Below are 16,375 nucleotides of genomic sequence, written 5' to 3'. Positions count from 1 at the left end.
CAATGAGTCAGTTCTTCACAACAGGTGGCCAAAATATTGGAGTTTCAGCTTCAGCATCCGTCCTTCCAATGAATATTCAGGACTGATTTTCTTTAGGATTGACTGGTTTAATATCCTTGCAGTCCAAGGGACTCTCAAGAGTTTTCTCCAACAGCAGAGTTCAAAAGCATCAATTCTTCAGCACTCAGCTTTCTTTATAGTCCAGTTCTCACATCCATACATTAGTACTGGAAAAATCATACCTTTGACTAGACCGAACTTTGTTGACATAGTACTATCTCTGCATTTTAATATGCTGTCCAAAGAGCAAGCGTCTTTGAATTTCATGGCTGTAGTCACCATCTGCAGTGATTTTGGAGCCTGAAAAAATCAAGTCTGTCACTGTTTCCATTGTTTCTCCATCTATTGCCATGAAGTGATGGGACTGGATGCCATGATCTTAGTTTTCTGAATGTTGTGCTTTAAGTCCACTTTTTCACTCTCTTCTTTCACTTTCATCAAGAGGCTCTTTAGTTCTTCTTCACTTTCTGGCGTAAGTGTGGTGTCATCTGCATATCTGAGGTTATTGATATTTCTCTCGGCAGTCTTGATTCCAGCTTGTGCTTCATCCAGTCTGGCATTTCGCATTATGTACTCTGCATATAAGTTAAATGAGCAGTGTGACAATATATAGCCTTGATGTACTCCTTTCCTGATTTGGAACCTGTCTGTTGTTCCATGTCCACTTCTAACTGTTCCTTCTCAACCTTCATACAGAGTTCTCAGGAGGCAGGTAAGGTGGCCTGGTATTGCCATCTCTTTAAGAATTTTCCATAGTTTGTTGTGATCCATGCAGTCAAAGGCTTTGCCATAGTCAATAAAGCAGAAGTAGATATTTTTCTGGAATTCTCTTGTTTTTTTTGATGACCCAACGGATGCTGGCAATTCGATCTCTGGTTCCTCTGCCTTTTCTACATCCAGCTGGAACATCTGGAAGTTCACGGTTCACATACTGTTGAAGTCTGGCTTGGAGAATTTTGAGCATTACTTTGTTACCATGTGAGATGAGTGGAATTGTGTGATAGTTTGAACATTCTTTGGCATTTCCTTTTTTGAGATTGGAATGAAAACTGACCTATTCCAGTCCTGTGGCCACTGTTGAGTTTTCCAAATTTGCTGACATATTGAGTGTAGCACTTTCACAGCAGCATCTTTTAGGATTTAAAACAGCTCAAATGGAATTCTATCATCTCCACGAGCTTTGTTTGCAGTCATGCTTCCTAAGACCCACTTGACTTCCGACTCCAGGATGTCTGGATCTAAGTGAGTGATCACACCATCATGGTTATCTGTGTCTTGAAGATCTTCTTTGTATAGTTCTTCCATGTATTCTTGCCACCTCTTCCTAATATCTTCTGCTTCTTTTAAGTCCTTATCATTTCTGTCCTTTATTATGCCCATCTTTGCATGATATGTTCCCTTGGTATCTCTAATTTTCTTGAAGAAATTTTTACTCTTTCCTATTCTATTGTTTTCCTCTATTTCTTTGCATTGATCACTGAGGAAGACTTTCGTATCTCTCCTTGCTATTCTTTGGAACTCTGCATTCCAATGGGTGTATCTTTCCTTTTCTCCTTTGCCTTTCACGTCTCTTCTTTTCTCAGCTATTTGTAAGGCCTCCTCGGACAACCATTTTGCCATTTTGCATTTCTTTTTCTTGGGGGTAATCTTAATCACAATGTCCTGTACAAGGTCATGAACCTCCGTCCATACTTCTTCAGGCACTAGGCCTATCAGATCTAACACCTTGAATCTATTTGTTACTTCCACTGTATAATCATAAGGGATTTGATTTAGGTCATACCTAGATGGTCTAGTGGTTTTCCCTACTTTCTTCAATTTAAGTCTGAATTTGGCAATAAGGAATTCATGATTTGAGCCACAGTCAGCTCCCAGTCTTGTTTTTGCTGACTGTATAGAGCTTCTCCATCTTTGGCTGCAAATAATATAATCCATCTGATTTCAGTATTAACCATCTGGGGATGTCCATGTGTAGAGTCAGTAATACAAAATAAAAAACAAAAACAATAAAAAAAACTATTGTGGAGCAATAAAGAGCTGTGGGAAGACATTAAAGGAAAGACTCACTTGACTCATAGAATCAGAAGATCCCTAAGGTGATAAACTCAATGAAACAAGTGCTGAATAAAGGGCAGAACTTGAACAAGCAGAAATTATAATATAAGAAATGAAGATATTATCTAATACAATGCCTAGTTTTACTTATAGTCTACATAGTTAATTAAGTTTCCTAGGGTTCCTCTCCATCTATGTACTTCTGTTTGCCTTAGTAATTTTGTTTTTATTTATCTTTTAAAAATGGAGAATTTGACCAGAAAGAAGCAAAGCTTCAGATTCATTTTTCTTTTTTATTAGACAAACTCAGGCTTTAGATAAAACATGAGAAAACGGGGTCAAGTTTGTCCTAGGTATAGCATTCTAAATTCCCTTTTCTGTTTTAGACATCTTTCATTACAGGTGAGTGGTTAAGAGTATGTTCTCTCAGCAGGCATGTCTGGTTTCAGATTCTACCTTCATCAGTTCCTTAGTGCCTAGCATGCAATAACTTCTTTAATTTCTCTAATTGTCAATTTCACATCTTTAAAATGCAGATTCTATAATATCTATATTGTAACTGAGATGATATGCATGCATTGTTAAGTAAAGAGTCTCATTTAGAAAACACTATTACTGACACAGTTATCACTTTTGCTCTCTATATTAGTCCATTAAAAGATTTTATATAAACATTTATCCCTGACGGGCATATTTTAACAGTGAGCTCTTTAAAAATATAATTAAAGAATGCTATTTCTAGTTTTATGTGCACCACATTTTTAAAAGAAATTGTTATAACATTCCCGTAGAAAAAATGATCTTGGTGAGACAGTAGTGAGACTGGTTGATTGCAAATGTTCAACCTGGAGCCCATCTATCTCTTACCTCAAAGTCAATACACAATGAATGAACAATTAGTTGTATAATTATGTCAGTAAAAATTGTGATTAAGTATTAATAAATTAGTCAATAATAAAACTTTGTTTATGTCCACAATATACCACATTGCTGACTCAGTACTTGAATTTGTAGTCTTTGATTTTAATGCACTCTTATTACATACTCCCCAGAACTATCTATTAAAATAGGAAAAGCCACTATCAACACAAAACAACTGTGTCCTAAAATAAGAAAAAATGGAAAGAACATGACAAAGTTAGTGCCATGAGAGCAACAGTCATCACTGCTTCTTTCTTTACATGTTCCAGGGCTTAGTATGTAATCTTGTGCATAATAGGCAGTTAACTGGAGAAGGAAATGGCAACCCACTCCAGTGTTCTTACCTGGAGAATCCCAGGGATGGGGTCGCACAGAGTCAGACATGACTGAAGTGACTTAGCAGCAGCAGCAGCAGCAGGCAGTTAACACATTTTCAAGGAATGAAAACATGAATGGATTTGGAAACATTTTTGTAGGATGGACTTTTCCATGACTTATCTGTGACCTTGGACAAGTCTCTTGAATTTGTCTGGCCTCTGTTGTCTCCATCAACAAAGAAAGACATTAGACTAAGACTCTACAATTCTAACCAGTAGAAGTATCTGTGTAAAATAATATAGGATACCCTGCAGCTAGATCCAAAGAAGACCAAGGACATCAGAAAATGCTTAACTGAATGGTTAATAAAGTGTGTTCATACAGTCAGGAACAATAGAAATCTTTGCTTTCTTCCAACTAACCTGAAACAATTCCTTGGGGGGCTGATGTTTCACATAAAATCATTGTGTGTACAAAAATCTATCAGTGTCTCACTTCTGTTTCTGAACCCAGCACCTCAAACTGCAGTCATTCTTTCTTAGTAGAGGGTAGAGGCAGCTTTTTCTTTTTCATTTGTTAATTGAAGGTCACTGGTCCATCCTAATAAAAACCAAAACTGGACAAAAAGTTGATTTAGGGTACTGTTTGTTATTTTTTATTTAGAGAGAAAAAAGAAAAGTCTACTGCTCAGCCATGCTTTAAATTAGAAACAGAGAACATGAAACACTATTTACCAGATATACTTCAGTTTTATATTAGAATCAATTAAAGGAAAAAGAGTGGGAGATAAAAAGAAAGGGAACAGAAAGGGAGGGGAAGAGAGAGAGACAGAATTTTAGGATTTGCCAAGCCCTGGGAGGCTCTTACTCATAATGATCCTTGGAAAAACAAAGCAGAATCCTTTAGATAAAAAAATAAATAAGCTTTACTGGAATTAGCTATAAATTACATTTTAATTACTGTTTAATATCTGAGAGCATAGCAAATCTTGCTGTTATGTTTAACTTAGACAAAGGACTTCACCTCTTCTTACACATAAAAGAGCACATGTAACTTGCATGTAGAAAAAGGTAGCTTTTTTTTTTTAATCATCTTAATTTTGCTGACATTTCAGGGAGTGCTTCTAAATAATTCTAAAGCCAAGTTGCATATTTGCATCTATATAGACAATGATATCATTTCTAGGTAGTTGAGATAATGTCCTGAATAAAATTCAGCGAAAAAAAAAAAGAAAAATCTATCCAGTTGATAGACCAAAGCTTTCTCAGCTTAATAAAATGATCCTTTAATGCTTCATTTCTGCTTTCTGGGCAAGTGTCACAAATTCTCACCTTTTTTTTAGATCATATATAAAAATATTCAGTCAATATTGTGAACTTTTATCTCATTTCCAATTCCTTCATCTATCTCTTGAAATTCGAACAAGTATGGTTTTCCTCTTTAAGATATAATTTTTCACCTGAAAATTACTTATGACTGACTCTTTAAATTGGTTTTGAACAAAGCTAACTATTTAAAGAAACCTTACATTGAAACAGAGAAAAGAGAATCTTCCTCTACAAACCATACTCTGATGTACCTGTTTTTACAAATCAGAACTATCACTTAAATAGGTTATGTAAAATCTGGAAAATCTGCACTGTTTAGAAGTCTATTATATGGAGTAAAGTAAGTCAGAAAGAAAACACCAATACAGTATACTAATGCACATATATGAAATTTAGAAAGATGGTAACGATGACCCTATATGCAAGACAGCAAAAGAGACACAGATGCAAAGAACAGACTTTTGAACTCTGTGGGAGAAGGCGAGGGTGGGATGATTTGAGAGAATAGCATTGAATCATGTATATTATCATATGTGAAACAGATCGCCGGTCCAGGTTCAATGCATGAGACCGGGTGCTCAGGGCTGGTGCACTGGGATGACCCTGAGGGATGGGATGGGGAAGGTGGGAGGGGGGTTCAGGATGGGAAACACATGTACACCCATGGCTGATTCATGTGAATGTATGGCAAAAACCACTACAATATTATAAAGTAATTAGCCTCCAATTAAAATAAATTAATTAACTTAAAATAATAAAAAAAAAATTTTAACAGTGGCTGTGTCCAGAAATAGACAGGTAGTGGTCCTTGAGCAACATCCCTCTGAGTGCCTGCCCAGGACCTTCCTTGTTTTCTCCACTTGTGATAAGAGTATATTCTCTATTTGTTGTGCCTACAGTTCTGAGATACATTCTATTCTATTGTATGTATCCTAGGCTTCTTTCAGCTTAACACTGGTTGTTGTTAAATTAACTGTTTTTTTTGTATAATGTTATATTAGGACAAGCTCAGTGAGTCTATTTCCAAATTAATTAATTTAATCAATGTGTTGAAAAATCCTTCCCTCTCAAAAGGAATATGATGAGAGGTGAAATATTCCTATTTAGTAATGTTAGTCTTGGCTGGAAAGGTTTTTAACTATGTCCTGTGTAATTACATAAGAAAAACATTGCATTTCCACATTAGAGTATCAGATTTAAATAAGGACAAACTGTTACAAGAAGTAATGGATTTACTCTAACAAAAACCAGTCCCTCTATAATGTAATTGCTAGTACTAGTTTATGGAGGAGTCCAAGTATGGAAATAGAAAGTAAATAACTGAATTAAAGAATTTGGACTTATTTTAAAGAGTAAATTTATTATTTAAACTACAACTATATATTAAAGATAACATATTTCTGTTGATATTTTTATAAATAAGAAACAATTTATAAGTGTATTTATAAAGTATATTCAAACATAATTGTTATTTAAGCATAAGTAAATTTTCATGGAAACAAAATGACAAATTGTCCTAAGAATGCAAATGACCTGCTGCTTGGTACGAAAACTAGACCATTATTTGAATGGATTAAAACTTCATAATTTGAAATAGAAGGCACATAAGTAACATCTTTCTTCCCCAAATCATAATATGATTTGCAATCTCGCTTGGCTCAGTGGTAATGAATCCCCCTGCCAATGGAGGAGATGCAGCTTCAATCCTGAGTCAGGAAGATCCCTTGAGGAAGGTAATGGCAACCCACTCCAGTATTCTGCCTGTGGAAAATGTCATGGACAGAGGAGCTTGGCAGGCTACAGTCCATGGGGTCACAAAGAGTTGGATATGACTTAGTGACTAAACAACAACAAACCTTCTACTCTTATAGAATTTCCTTGACCATATTCACTGATATAACTATATACAAGGAGAAAGCAAAGTAAGCCCTTCCATCTATAGCATCTTCTTAGTAGTTAGGAAAAACAAAACCCAAGAATGATTGGATATTACTTATCCAGTTAGCATTTGCTGATGCAACATTAAGACATTACATAAAAGTAATGAGCTGCAGAATCAAGCAGTCATTTAGTAACTTATGCTGTTTGAATTTAATTTTCCTAATTTTAATATAAAAAAATGTGGAGTTTTTCTTTGTGCTTTATTCACATTTTCTGTCTTTTTTGCTGCTCAAAAACCTTAAGCTTTAACTTTGTAAAACACACAAAAAAGTTTAACTCAGGATGCCTCCTCTGTTTGGAATGTTTTTCTCGCCTATCTTCTCCAGTTTCAGTTCTATCTTGAGTATTTCCCTCACTCTGGCCATAGTCTTTATTGTTCAGTTGCCCCGTCATGTCAGACTCTTTGTGACCCCTGGGACTGAAGCATGCCAGGTCTCCCTGTCCCTCACCATCTCCTTGAGTTTGCCTAAGTTCATGTTCATTGCATTGGTGGTACCATCCAGCCATCTCATCCTCTGATGCCCTCTTCTCCTTCTGCCCTCAATCTTTCCCAGGATCAGGGACTTTTTCAATGAGTTGTCTGTTTGCATCAGATGACAAAAATACTGTAGATTCAGCTTTAGCATCAGTCTTTCCAGTGAATATTCAGAGTTGATCTCCCTTAAGATTGATTGGTTTGATCTCCAAGCTGTCCAAGGGACATTCAGGAGTTTTCTCCAGCACCACCGTTCGAAGCCATCAATTCTTTGGCATTCTGCCTTCTTTACAGTCCAGCTCTCACAACCATACATGACCACTGGGAAGAAGCACTGCTGTTAATAAGGCTAGTAGATGCAATGAAATTCCAGCAGAACTATTCAAATCCCTAAAGGATGATGGCATCAAGGTTTTGCATTCATTATGTCAGCAAATCTGGAAGACTCAGCAGTGGCCACATGACTGGAAAAGGTCAATCCTCATCTCAGTTCCCAAGAAGCATAGTACCAAAGAATGTGCTAACCTTCAGATAATCGCACTCATCTCCCATTCTAGGAAGGTCTTTAACTTATGCAAACCAAGAACTTTCAGATGTCCAAGCAGTTTAGAAAAGGAAGAGGAACTAGAAATCAAATTTCAACATTTGCTGGATTATAGAGAAGGCAATAGAATTTCAGAAAAACAACGATCTCTGTTTCATCGACTACACTAAACCCTTTGGCTGTGTGGATCATGACAAACTGTGGAAAACTCAGAGAGATGGAAATACTAGACCATCTTACCAGTCTCCTGAGAAACCTGTATGCAGGTCAGGAAGCAACAGTTAGAGCCCTGTATGGAACAGCTGACTGCTTCAAGATGAAGAAAGGAGTATAACAGGACTGTCTTCTGTCACCTGCTTGATTAACCTACACGCTCATCACATCATGAGAAATGCCCAGTTAGACGAGTTACAAGCTGGAATCAAGATAGGCAGGAGAAATATCGACAACCTCAGATATGTGAATGATACCACTTTAATGACAGAAAGCAAAGAGGAACTAGAGAGCCTCTTGATGAGGGTGAAGAAGGAAAGTGAAAGAGCCGGCTTAAGACTCAATATTAAAACACCTAAAACCATGGCATCCGCCCCCATTACTGCATAGCAAACAGAAGAAGAAAAGTGGAAGTAGTGACAGATTTCCTCTTCTTGGGCTCCAAAATCACTGCACATGATGACTGCAGCCATGAAATCATAAGACAATTGCTTCTTGACAGGAAAGCTATGACAAAGCTAGATAATGTGTTGAAAAGCAGAGACATTATACTGGAGGAGGGACTGGCAAACCACCCCAGTATACTTGCTGTTAGAACCTCATGAACTGTATAAAAGGCCACTGTCTTTATCAATCTCATAATCCTATTTTAACTTCTAAAGAGCATATAACACTACCTAGAATTGCATTATGTAATACATGTATCCATTTACCTTCCACTGTCCCATGAGTAACATGAGATCAGGATCTTGCTCTATATTGCTCACAACTGCTTCCCTGGTTATCTAGAAACAGTGCACAAAAAAGATATACTATTATGCATCCAAAATAGTTATAAATAACTAAATGAATATTAAGAGACTCAGTAGGATTGTGAACTGGAGAAACTTACCTCAATTTTATTAAGGGATAATGATATTTTCAAGGGGTTGTTAAGTTAGATAATGAATGTAAAGTACTCATCTCTGTGGCTGGGATATTGTAAAAGCTCCTATATTATGATGTCTGCTTTTATTATGAATTTTATCTCTAAAAAGTTTGTTTTTGGTTTGATTTTGACTTTTGCAGTTTTGTGGGTCTTTTTGGTTTTTGCATGTTTTTTTGTTTTGTTTTGTTTTGAGGGGCAGGAGATTGTGTAAGAATCACAGGCATTTAGAAGGCCAGACTATTTCTTTAATTCTCTGCCCACTAGGAGACCAGGAAGTCCACTTACACTGGGGCAGTTCAGAACAAACTATTTGGCCACATAAAATGAGCATGTCTATTCCTTATGCAGCCTGTACTTACATGTAACATTAAATGAGCAATCTTGAAAGGCATGGGAGGAGGGCCCATGATGGAGACCTCTCTAGCAGGACTTCATTGGGCACCTTGGGTGAAACATTCTTGGACTCTTTCTAAATCTGGCCAAATGGATCATGAGCAGCCTCTAAAGAGAGTTAATGCTAGAGGTTATGTCTACTTTGTGTCATATATAACCAACTAATTCCATCAACTCAAGATTCTGTATCCAGTAGACAAAAGGTAGCCATGCTGCTTATTCTTTCCATATAGGTATTGCTTTCTGCCTGTTGTTTTTGGCTCTATTCTGATTGGCACAGGCTTTCCTTTTGGATACATGGAGTGTGTTTTCTTGTGGAAAAAACTGAGCATTTGGGAAATTAAATTAGATAAATTAGCATAAAGAAGCAGTACACTGTAGAGCAGGCGATTCTTTCATTGTTTGTATTTCCTCCTTCTATGAATTGTTTTGCTCAGGGTTAGCACTGAGTAAAGTAGTTTGGAAATTTCTATCTCATGTCAAAACCAAATGGGAAACAAAGGCAAGTATTTTGTTCAAACTGTGACAGAACTTTGACTATAGAGCAGCATGATACCTGGGGTCAGCATGGTAAGGAAGGTGGTAATTTGCAGACAATGCTAGGAAGGATAAAGTTCCTAAGGAAGGAAATTTAGGTTGCTTGACCCATTGCCCTTTATCACATGGAAATTATCTTTCTGATGCTAAATTCTTGTGTTTTTAATAAAAAGGTGACAGTACACCATGTTATTGCATTACTTAAAACATGGGTAGTTTTATGTTTCTCGCATAAAATGATGCTATTTTATTATTTGTGAGAGAAAACTATTAGAGAATTTAATTAAAATTAGCCATATGAAAACTATGTTAAAAATAATAGTTAACCTAACTTGGAATATTCACTATGGGTTAGATATTATACTAAGCACTAGACATTATTTAACTCATTTAACCTGCCAACCAATCCTATGTAGTACTATTGTTATCCTATATTATAGAAAAGGAGAAGAAACAGGAGATTACGGATTTTAAATGACTTGTCCAAAGTTGCACTTTCAGTAGGCGGCACAGTCCAGATTTAATCTCAGGTCAGGTTTCAAAACCCACTCTGACTTGATGTTACCTGCTTCTAGTTGTTCCAAAAGAGAATTGAAAGGCATGGTTACATTACACATGGTGTATAATTGGTTTGTGGACACACTTATGCCAACTGCCTCTATAACTCAGCTTAGTGCATATTGTGCATATAACTATCAAAAGTGCATATTAAAGTAGTGTTCTAATATAACTGTATGTCAAGAATATGAAATGGAAACAATCCGGACCCACAAACCATATTTTCTATTCTGTGGTTACACTAGGATAACATTTAAAGAAAGCAGACAGAGATTTTCATAAAACAATCTCTAAGCCTATAAAACAGTTTATATATATATAGAGAGAGAGATAAAGAGAGTTAAGTAATCACATTTAAAAATTTGGAATAGGTTATTTTGGTTGCAGGTTAGCATTTGAAAAAATACCCAGCAATTTTAGTATTTCATTTAAACAAACCACTGTGTTTACCAAGTATGTATTTTGGTTTTTATTTTCAAGTTGATTTTATTTGACTTAAGGTATTTATATGTATTAGTGAATGATTTTAAAAGGAAACAGTATGCATCACTAGAAAAATGTGAACCATTTTTACCACTAGATATTGTTATAAATCATGTCAGGTAGCATTTGTCTACATTTAAGTTGCACAGAACCTGGAGGAAGAAATAGAAGAAACCAAAGCTATAGGTTAATGTTGTGGATAGTAAGGCATATTTTATACAAAACAAACTGAAAAATGATTTGGCAATGGTTCACTATGTTTCAACAATATAGAGAGTAAATGGAATATCAGGATTTCTGAAGCAGAAGTATATGGCCTGAGTTACATATGGCAGGTTATCTATGTTTAATATATTATTAGAATAATTTTGTAAGACATTCACAATAAGCTTTACATGTCTATTGAAATGATTTCATGTGTCCTCTCAAGTATTTGTTTGGCTTTGATTTTAATAATTCATTTACAACAGAATTTCATTCCATCATTTCAAATTTTTTCCCCTACTATGGTATTATGCTTAGTCACTCAGTTGTGTCTGACACTTTGAGACGCTATGGACTGTAGCCCCCTAGGCTCCTCTGTCCACGGGATTCTCCAGGCAAGAATACTGGAATGGGTTGCCATGCACTCCTCCAGGGGATCTTCCCAACTCAGGGAATGAAGTCATATCTTCTGAGTATCCTGCATTACAGATGAATTCTTTACTGCTGAGCCATTGGGGAAGCCCCCTATGGCATTGTTTGGGTCTAGAGGGAAATGTGGTATATTCTTTTATCACATAATAAAAGAATAAGAAACATGTTTTTTTGTCTGTATTCACAATAATCACAATTTTAAATGAGAACAGATACCAGCAGCTCATTTTTAAATCTTTACCTTTCAAGCTAGATTGAGAAAGTAGAGTCATTAGAAAAGTGGGAATTCTCAGAGAAACAGAAATACAAACTATCATAGAGAAAAGAAGGAAGTTTAAAATGAACACAGTAAAAATTAAATTTGTTTTGCAACTAACTACAGTTGGCATTTTATTTTACTTACTTTCAATCTTTTCACATGTGAATGCTATAAATATCAACAGTTAAAAATGCTGTTTGTTTTATGCTCCTCAGCTCATATCTTTCAGCTCCTACTTCTATCATGAATAGCTGTTTTTAAAAACCTTTTTTAATGTTTGTTTTCATTCATTCCAATTTAGTTCTTAACAAATATTTCTGATGCTGTCTAAGCAAACCCTCCTACTCTTTTGGTCATAATTTGAAAACTATGAAATTTTGTTTATATATATATGTGTGTGTGTGTCTTAACCAATGGAACTGGATATAAGTGTGTTCAGCAGAAAAGGGCAAAACAACCCAGTTAAGGAAAACATTCTTTTCCCATGATGGTAGCTGAGTTATCTAAATTCTGTTACTAAAAAAGGGCCTGGGCATTTTGTATTTGCATTGGTAAGCAGTCTTTCCCTAAATAATAGTTGGTATTCCATAGACACAGGGTAAACTCAAGACAGGCATTTAAAAATAAGACCATGTGGACAAATTCTTTGTGTTCATAATTTTCAACATAGAAGAGTTATAAATTAAGAGAAGTAAACTACACATAATATGCATAAATGATTTGAAAAGAATATTTTTGTTAGACTTATCACATTCATTAATTCTCTTCACTCTCACTGAACACAAAACACTCATCACTGCTATGGCATTTTATCAAAAATAGAGCCATCTTTGCCTCAATGATGTCTTCACTTAAATAGCAGGATGCATGCCACTCCTTTATTCAAAAACTTTCAAAGAGAGTTCTTCTCTTTAGAGTATCATTTTTACACTGTTTCTTGATCCCTGTCTGCTTCTCACTACTATCATGCATTGCAAAGTCAAGTTAAATTAAGGACTCTCTAATAAGCAAATACCAGCAGCTCTCAGCTGTTTCTGTTTGGACTCCAGATGGACTCCAGATGGACCCCAGATGGACTCCACAGTTGTGGGTCTGTGACTGTCTCACACACAGTGATTGATCTGTGGGCCATCTTGTTCATGAAGCCTTTCAGAGAAGTTTCCCTGAGAGCACCCACTTCTGTGAAAGGCATGCATTGAAATTCTATAAATCTTGATTTGGATTGGACTCACTTTAAAATCCTTTAAAGTACTAGAGCTATATACATAGGATCATAGACCTTTAGCTGCAAGAGATTTCAGAGACAATATAGCTTAAACTTTGCATTTTAAAATATAGAAAACCTTGGCATCCCAGCCTAACTATAATATCCTGGGAACACAGTCTATTTAATATAAGGTGATAGTTAAAACCTTCTTAAAGTTTCCAAAGTAGTAGTCATTGGCTTGAGTTATATAGGGTGGATTATCTAGGTCGATCATCTTAATTGCATAATTGTGTAAAAATGAAAATGACCTTTAAGTCTTTCTAATAAATTGATTTCTCATGTCTTCCTACATATATGTTCTGTATTGATATTAAGTATTCACTTTCTAGTGGAATCTTGTCTATTATTTTAAAACTCTACTCATAATAATTCTTAATAAAAAGGTAGTACTTGAGATGGTCTTTGATTATAGGTAAGGCAGCCATATACAATCTTGTAGAGCAAATGTGGATTCAAGCTGAAGAGCAGCGGTACTTGTCATTAATGACATCTGCTCCTGAAATCTATTTCTATATGAACTCCATCTAGCCAATGTAATTTTGTTTTACACATGAGGACTTGCAGTAAAAGGAGGTAATATTTTTATGTCTTAACTATGGCTAGGTCAATTGAAAAAAAAAATTCAGTAAAGCTGAATGAATCTCATTGGTTGCTAAATCTATATTTTTATCAATTCATTTCTTCTTTTTTTATTTTAAATTTATTTGTTTTAATTGAAGCTAATTACTTTACAATATTGTGCTGGTTTGGGGTTCAGTATGGGGGGACACATGTACACCCATGACTGATTCATGTCAATGTATGGCAAAAACTCATCTCTTCTAAATACAATGTTATTTTTCTCATGATTGGTCTACATAATCACCGCTACCATACAGGAGGTACACAAACAGAACAATCATAAATAACCATAAAAAGACTATATAGATAGAACTGCCTATGTGGCATAATGAAAAGAGCCTTATCTATGTGAGAATTTGATGACAAATTCAAAGTTTCGAATTAATTAGCTGCATGATTTTTGATCGGTTATCTACACTGAATATGAGTTTATACATCTTCAGAATGAATTAGAATATTAATCATGATGAGAGATTAAAGGAAGAAATTTATGTGGAGGCCTTGTACAAATTTCCTGTCCTTACATATGTCTACCTGTACTGAACCAACTTATGTGTCTGTGTTTTAAGTAATTATAGGTTTTCCCTAATTAAGATTTTATGATGAGTAATTAAGATGAGTAAATCTTGGGGAGAAAAAAGTGCTTCTTCCAAATTTGGAGCAGCTGCTATGAATTGTGAATGCATCTCATTTGAATGATTGTTAACACAAAATGTAGAAACATTTTATGATGTCAACACACTTTGGTCTCTCTTGCCTTTTAGGAGCCTAAGTTGCCAAAGGATTACCTTGCACAAAAATTTGTTCTTCTCTTTCGTTTGTAATTCTATCATAACCATCATTCATCTCACGGCAGTGGCCAACAACCAGGCCTTAGTGGCCACAAATCCTGTAAGTAAAACAAGGTCTAAGGTCAAGGGGTTAATGGGGAAGAAATCGGAGAGGTAGGGAGCAGGGGTTCATACATGCATATGTATACGATTAAGTACTAATATATGCATATTTTATGTCTCTCACATAAAGAGTATGTATATGTAGCTATATTCCAATCGAGAAAGGTAAATATATCTCAATGTTCCCCAAGTTATAAATATTGAACAGCAAAAGGAAAAATACTTTGTTTCAGTTATCGATATGTTACATGTTTTCACCTCGTTTTATGGTTAAAATCTTAATGCTGGTGTGACATAATATTTACTCAATCAAATTTAAAAAAATCAATGAAAGCAACTAACTGTAGTCAGAAAAAGACAGGACATGAAAACGGAAAATGTAAATTATATGCTTGATATCAGGCTGACTTAAAAGAGTTAATAAAACCAGGGGAGAAATGACTTATGTGTGTATAATGTTAACTTTTACCAACATAAAATTTTTAAAGTACTCTGAGTGAGTGAACTCTCTGTTATATCCGACTTTTTGCGACCCTGTGGACTGTAGCCTAACCAGGCTTCTCTCTCCATGGGATTCTCCACGCAAGAATACTGGAGTGGGTTGCCATTTTCGTCGCCATGGGAGCTTCTCGATCCAGGGATCGAACCCGGGTCTCTCTCATTGCGGGCAGACGCTTTAACCTCTGAGCCACCAGGGAAGTACTCTACCCAATCCTCACTGCCTCAGCAAGCCATTAGAAAGTGTTCCCTACAGTCGCTTTAGAAGCACAGGTTTTATTATAAGTATCAAAAGACATACAAAAGAAGCACAGAAATTATCATAACATAAAAACTATATTTTAAAAACATAACCTGACATTTACTTATATAAAGGTATGTATTTTCTGCAAACTCTATGGGCATTTAAGTTATATTTAAATTAAAATATCTGCATAAATGGCAATCATAAATTTGAGTTTTTTAATTGCCTGCTTTTATAATATTTGTTGCATCTATACTACAGTTTTGGATGTAGATTTGTATGCATATGTATATATGCATACATAAAGTAGTTTTTTAAAAATTAAGTTATCTAGTTATTGAAATGAAGGAAGGGAAGGAATTTTCACTCAATGAGTCAATAACCAATCTTCTCATGTGTGTTTTATGTGTGCTTTTAGGGTGACTTCTAAAATTCCCTGCATTGTTTGTAAGATGTGCATCTGGATTGCTTAATCTTGTATATGTTCCACTCTAAGGGGATGGGATGGAGAGGGAGGCGGGAAGGGGGATCGGGATGAGGAACACATGTAAATCCATGGCTGATTCATGTCAATGCATGGCAAAAACCACTACAATATTGTAAAGAAATTAGCCTCCAACTAATAAAAATAAATGGAAAAATAAATGAATAAAGCCTTCAGCAAAAAAATAAAAAATAAAATTAAGTCACTGGGTGAGGAAACACTGGAGTATAATTAGCAAAACAAAAAAATTGGCGAATATCCTACCACTTTAGAGTGCATTTCTTCAGAGCCAAGGAGATTCGGAATTTTGTCATAAAGCTTCAGAGACAGAAACTCTAAATATTATGCTTATATACAAGGATGTTCTATTTAACACCTAAGTTGCAAAATGTAATATAGTTACTTTCAATATATTCTTGGAAAATTTATTATCTGTTTATAACACCAATGTTGTCATAAACCGAGAAGGCAATGGCATCCCACTCCAGTACTCTTGCCTGGAGAATCCCATAGATGAAGGAGCCTGGTAGGCTGCAGTCCACGCGAAGAGTCAGACACGACTGAGCGATGCACTTTCACTTTTCACTTTCATGCACTGGAGAAGGAAATGGCAACCCACTCCAGTGTTCTTGCCTGGAGAATCCCAGGGATGGAGGAGCCTGGTGGGCTGCCGTCTATGGGGTCGCACAGAGTCGGACACTACTGAAGCGACTTAGCAG

The 16,375-nt window shown here is 35.7% G+C and overlaps 1 protein-coding gene across 3 annotated transcripts in view; it reads left to right on the top strand.

Moving 5' to 3' along the window:
* CALCRL (calcitonin receptor like receptor) overlaps nt 1-16,375 on the top strand; it is a 127,375-nt gene that overhangs the window by 94,542 nt on the left and 16,458 nt on the right. For all 3 annotated transcript variants that reach the window (XM_043487566.1, XM_043487563.1, XM_043487564.1), the window contains one exon: nt 14,302-14,428. In XM_043487566.1, coding sequence (XP_043343501.1) covers nt 14,302-14,428 — 127 coding nt within the window. The remainder of the gene's footprint in view (nt 1-14,301; nt 14,429-16,375) is intronic.

Source organism: Cervus canadensis, chromosome 15 (assembly GCF_019320065.1).
Source record: "Cervus canadensis isolate Bull #8, Minnesota chromosome 15, ASM1932006v1, whole genome shotgun sequence".
NCBI lineage: Eukaryota > Metazoa > Chordata > Mammalia > Artiodactyla > Cervidae > Cervus > Cervus canadensis.
The sequence above is the reverse complement of the archived record's forward strand: the minus strand, read 5'-3'. Positions and strand labels throughout refer to the sequence as shown.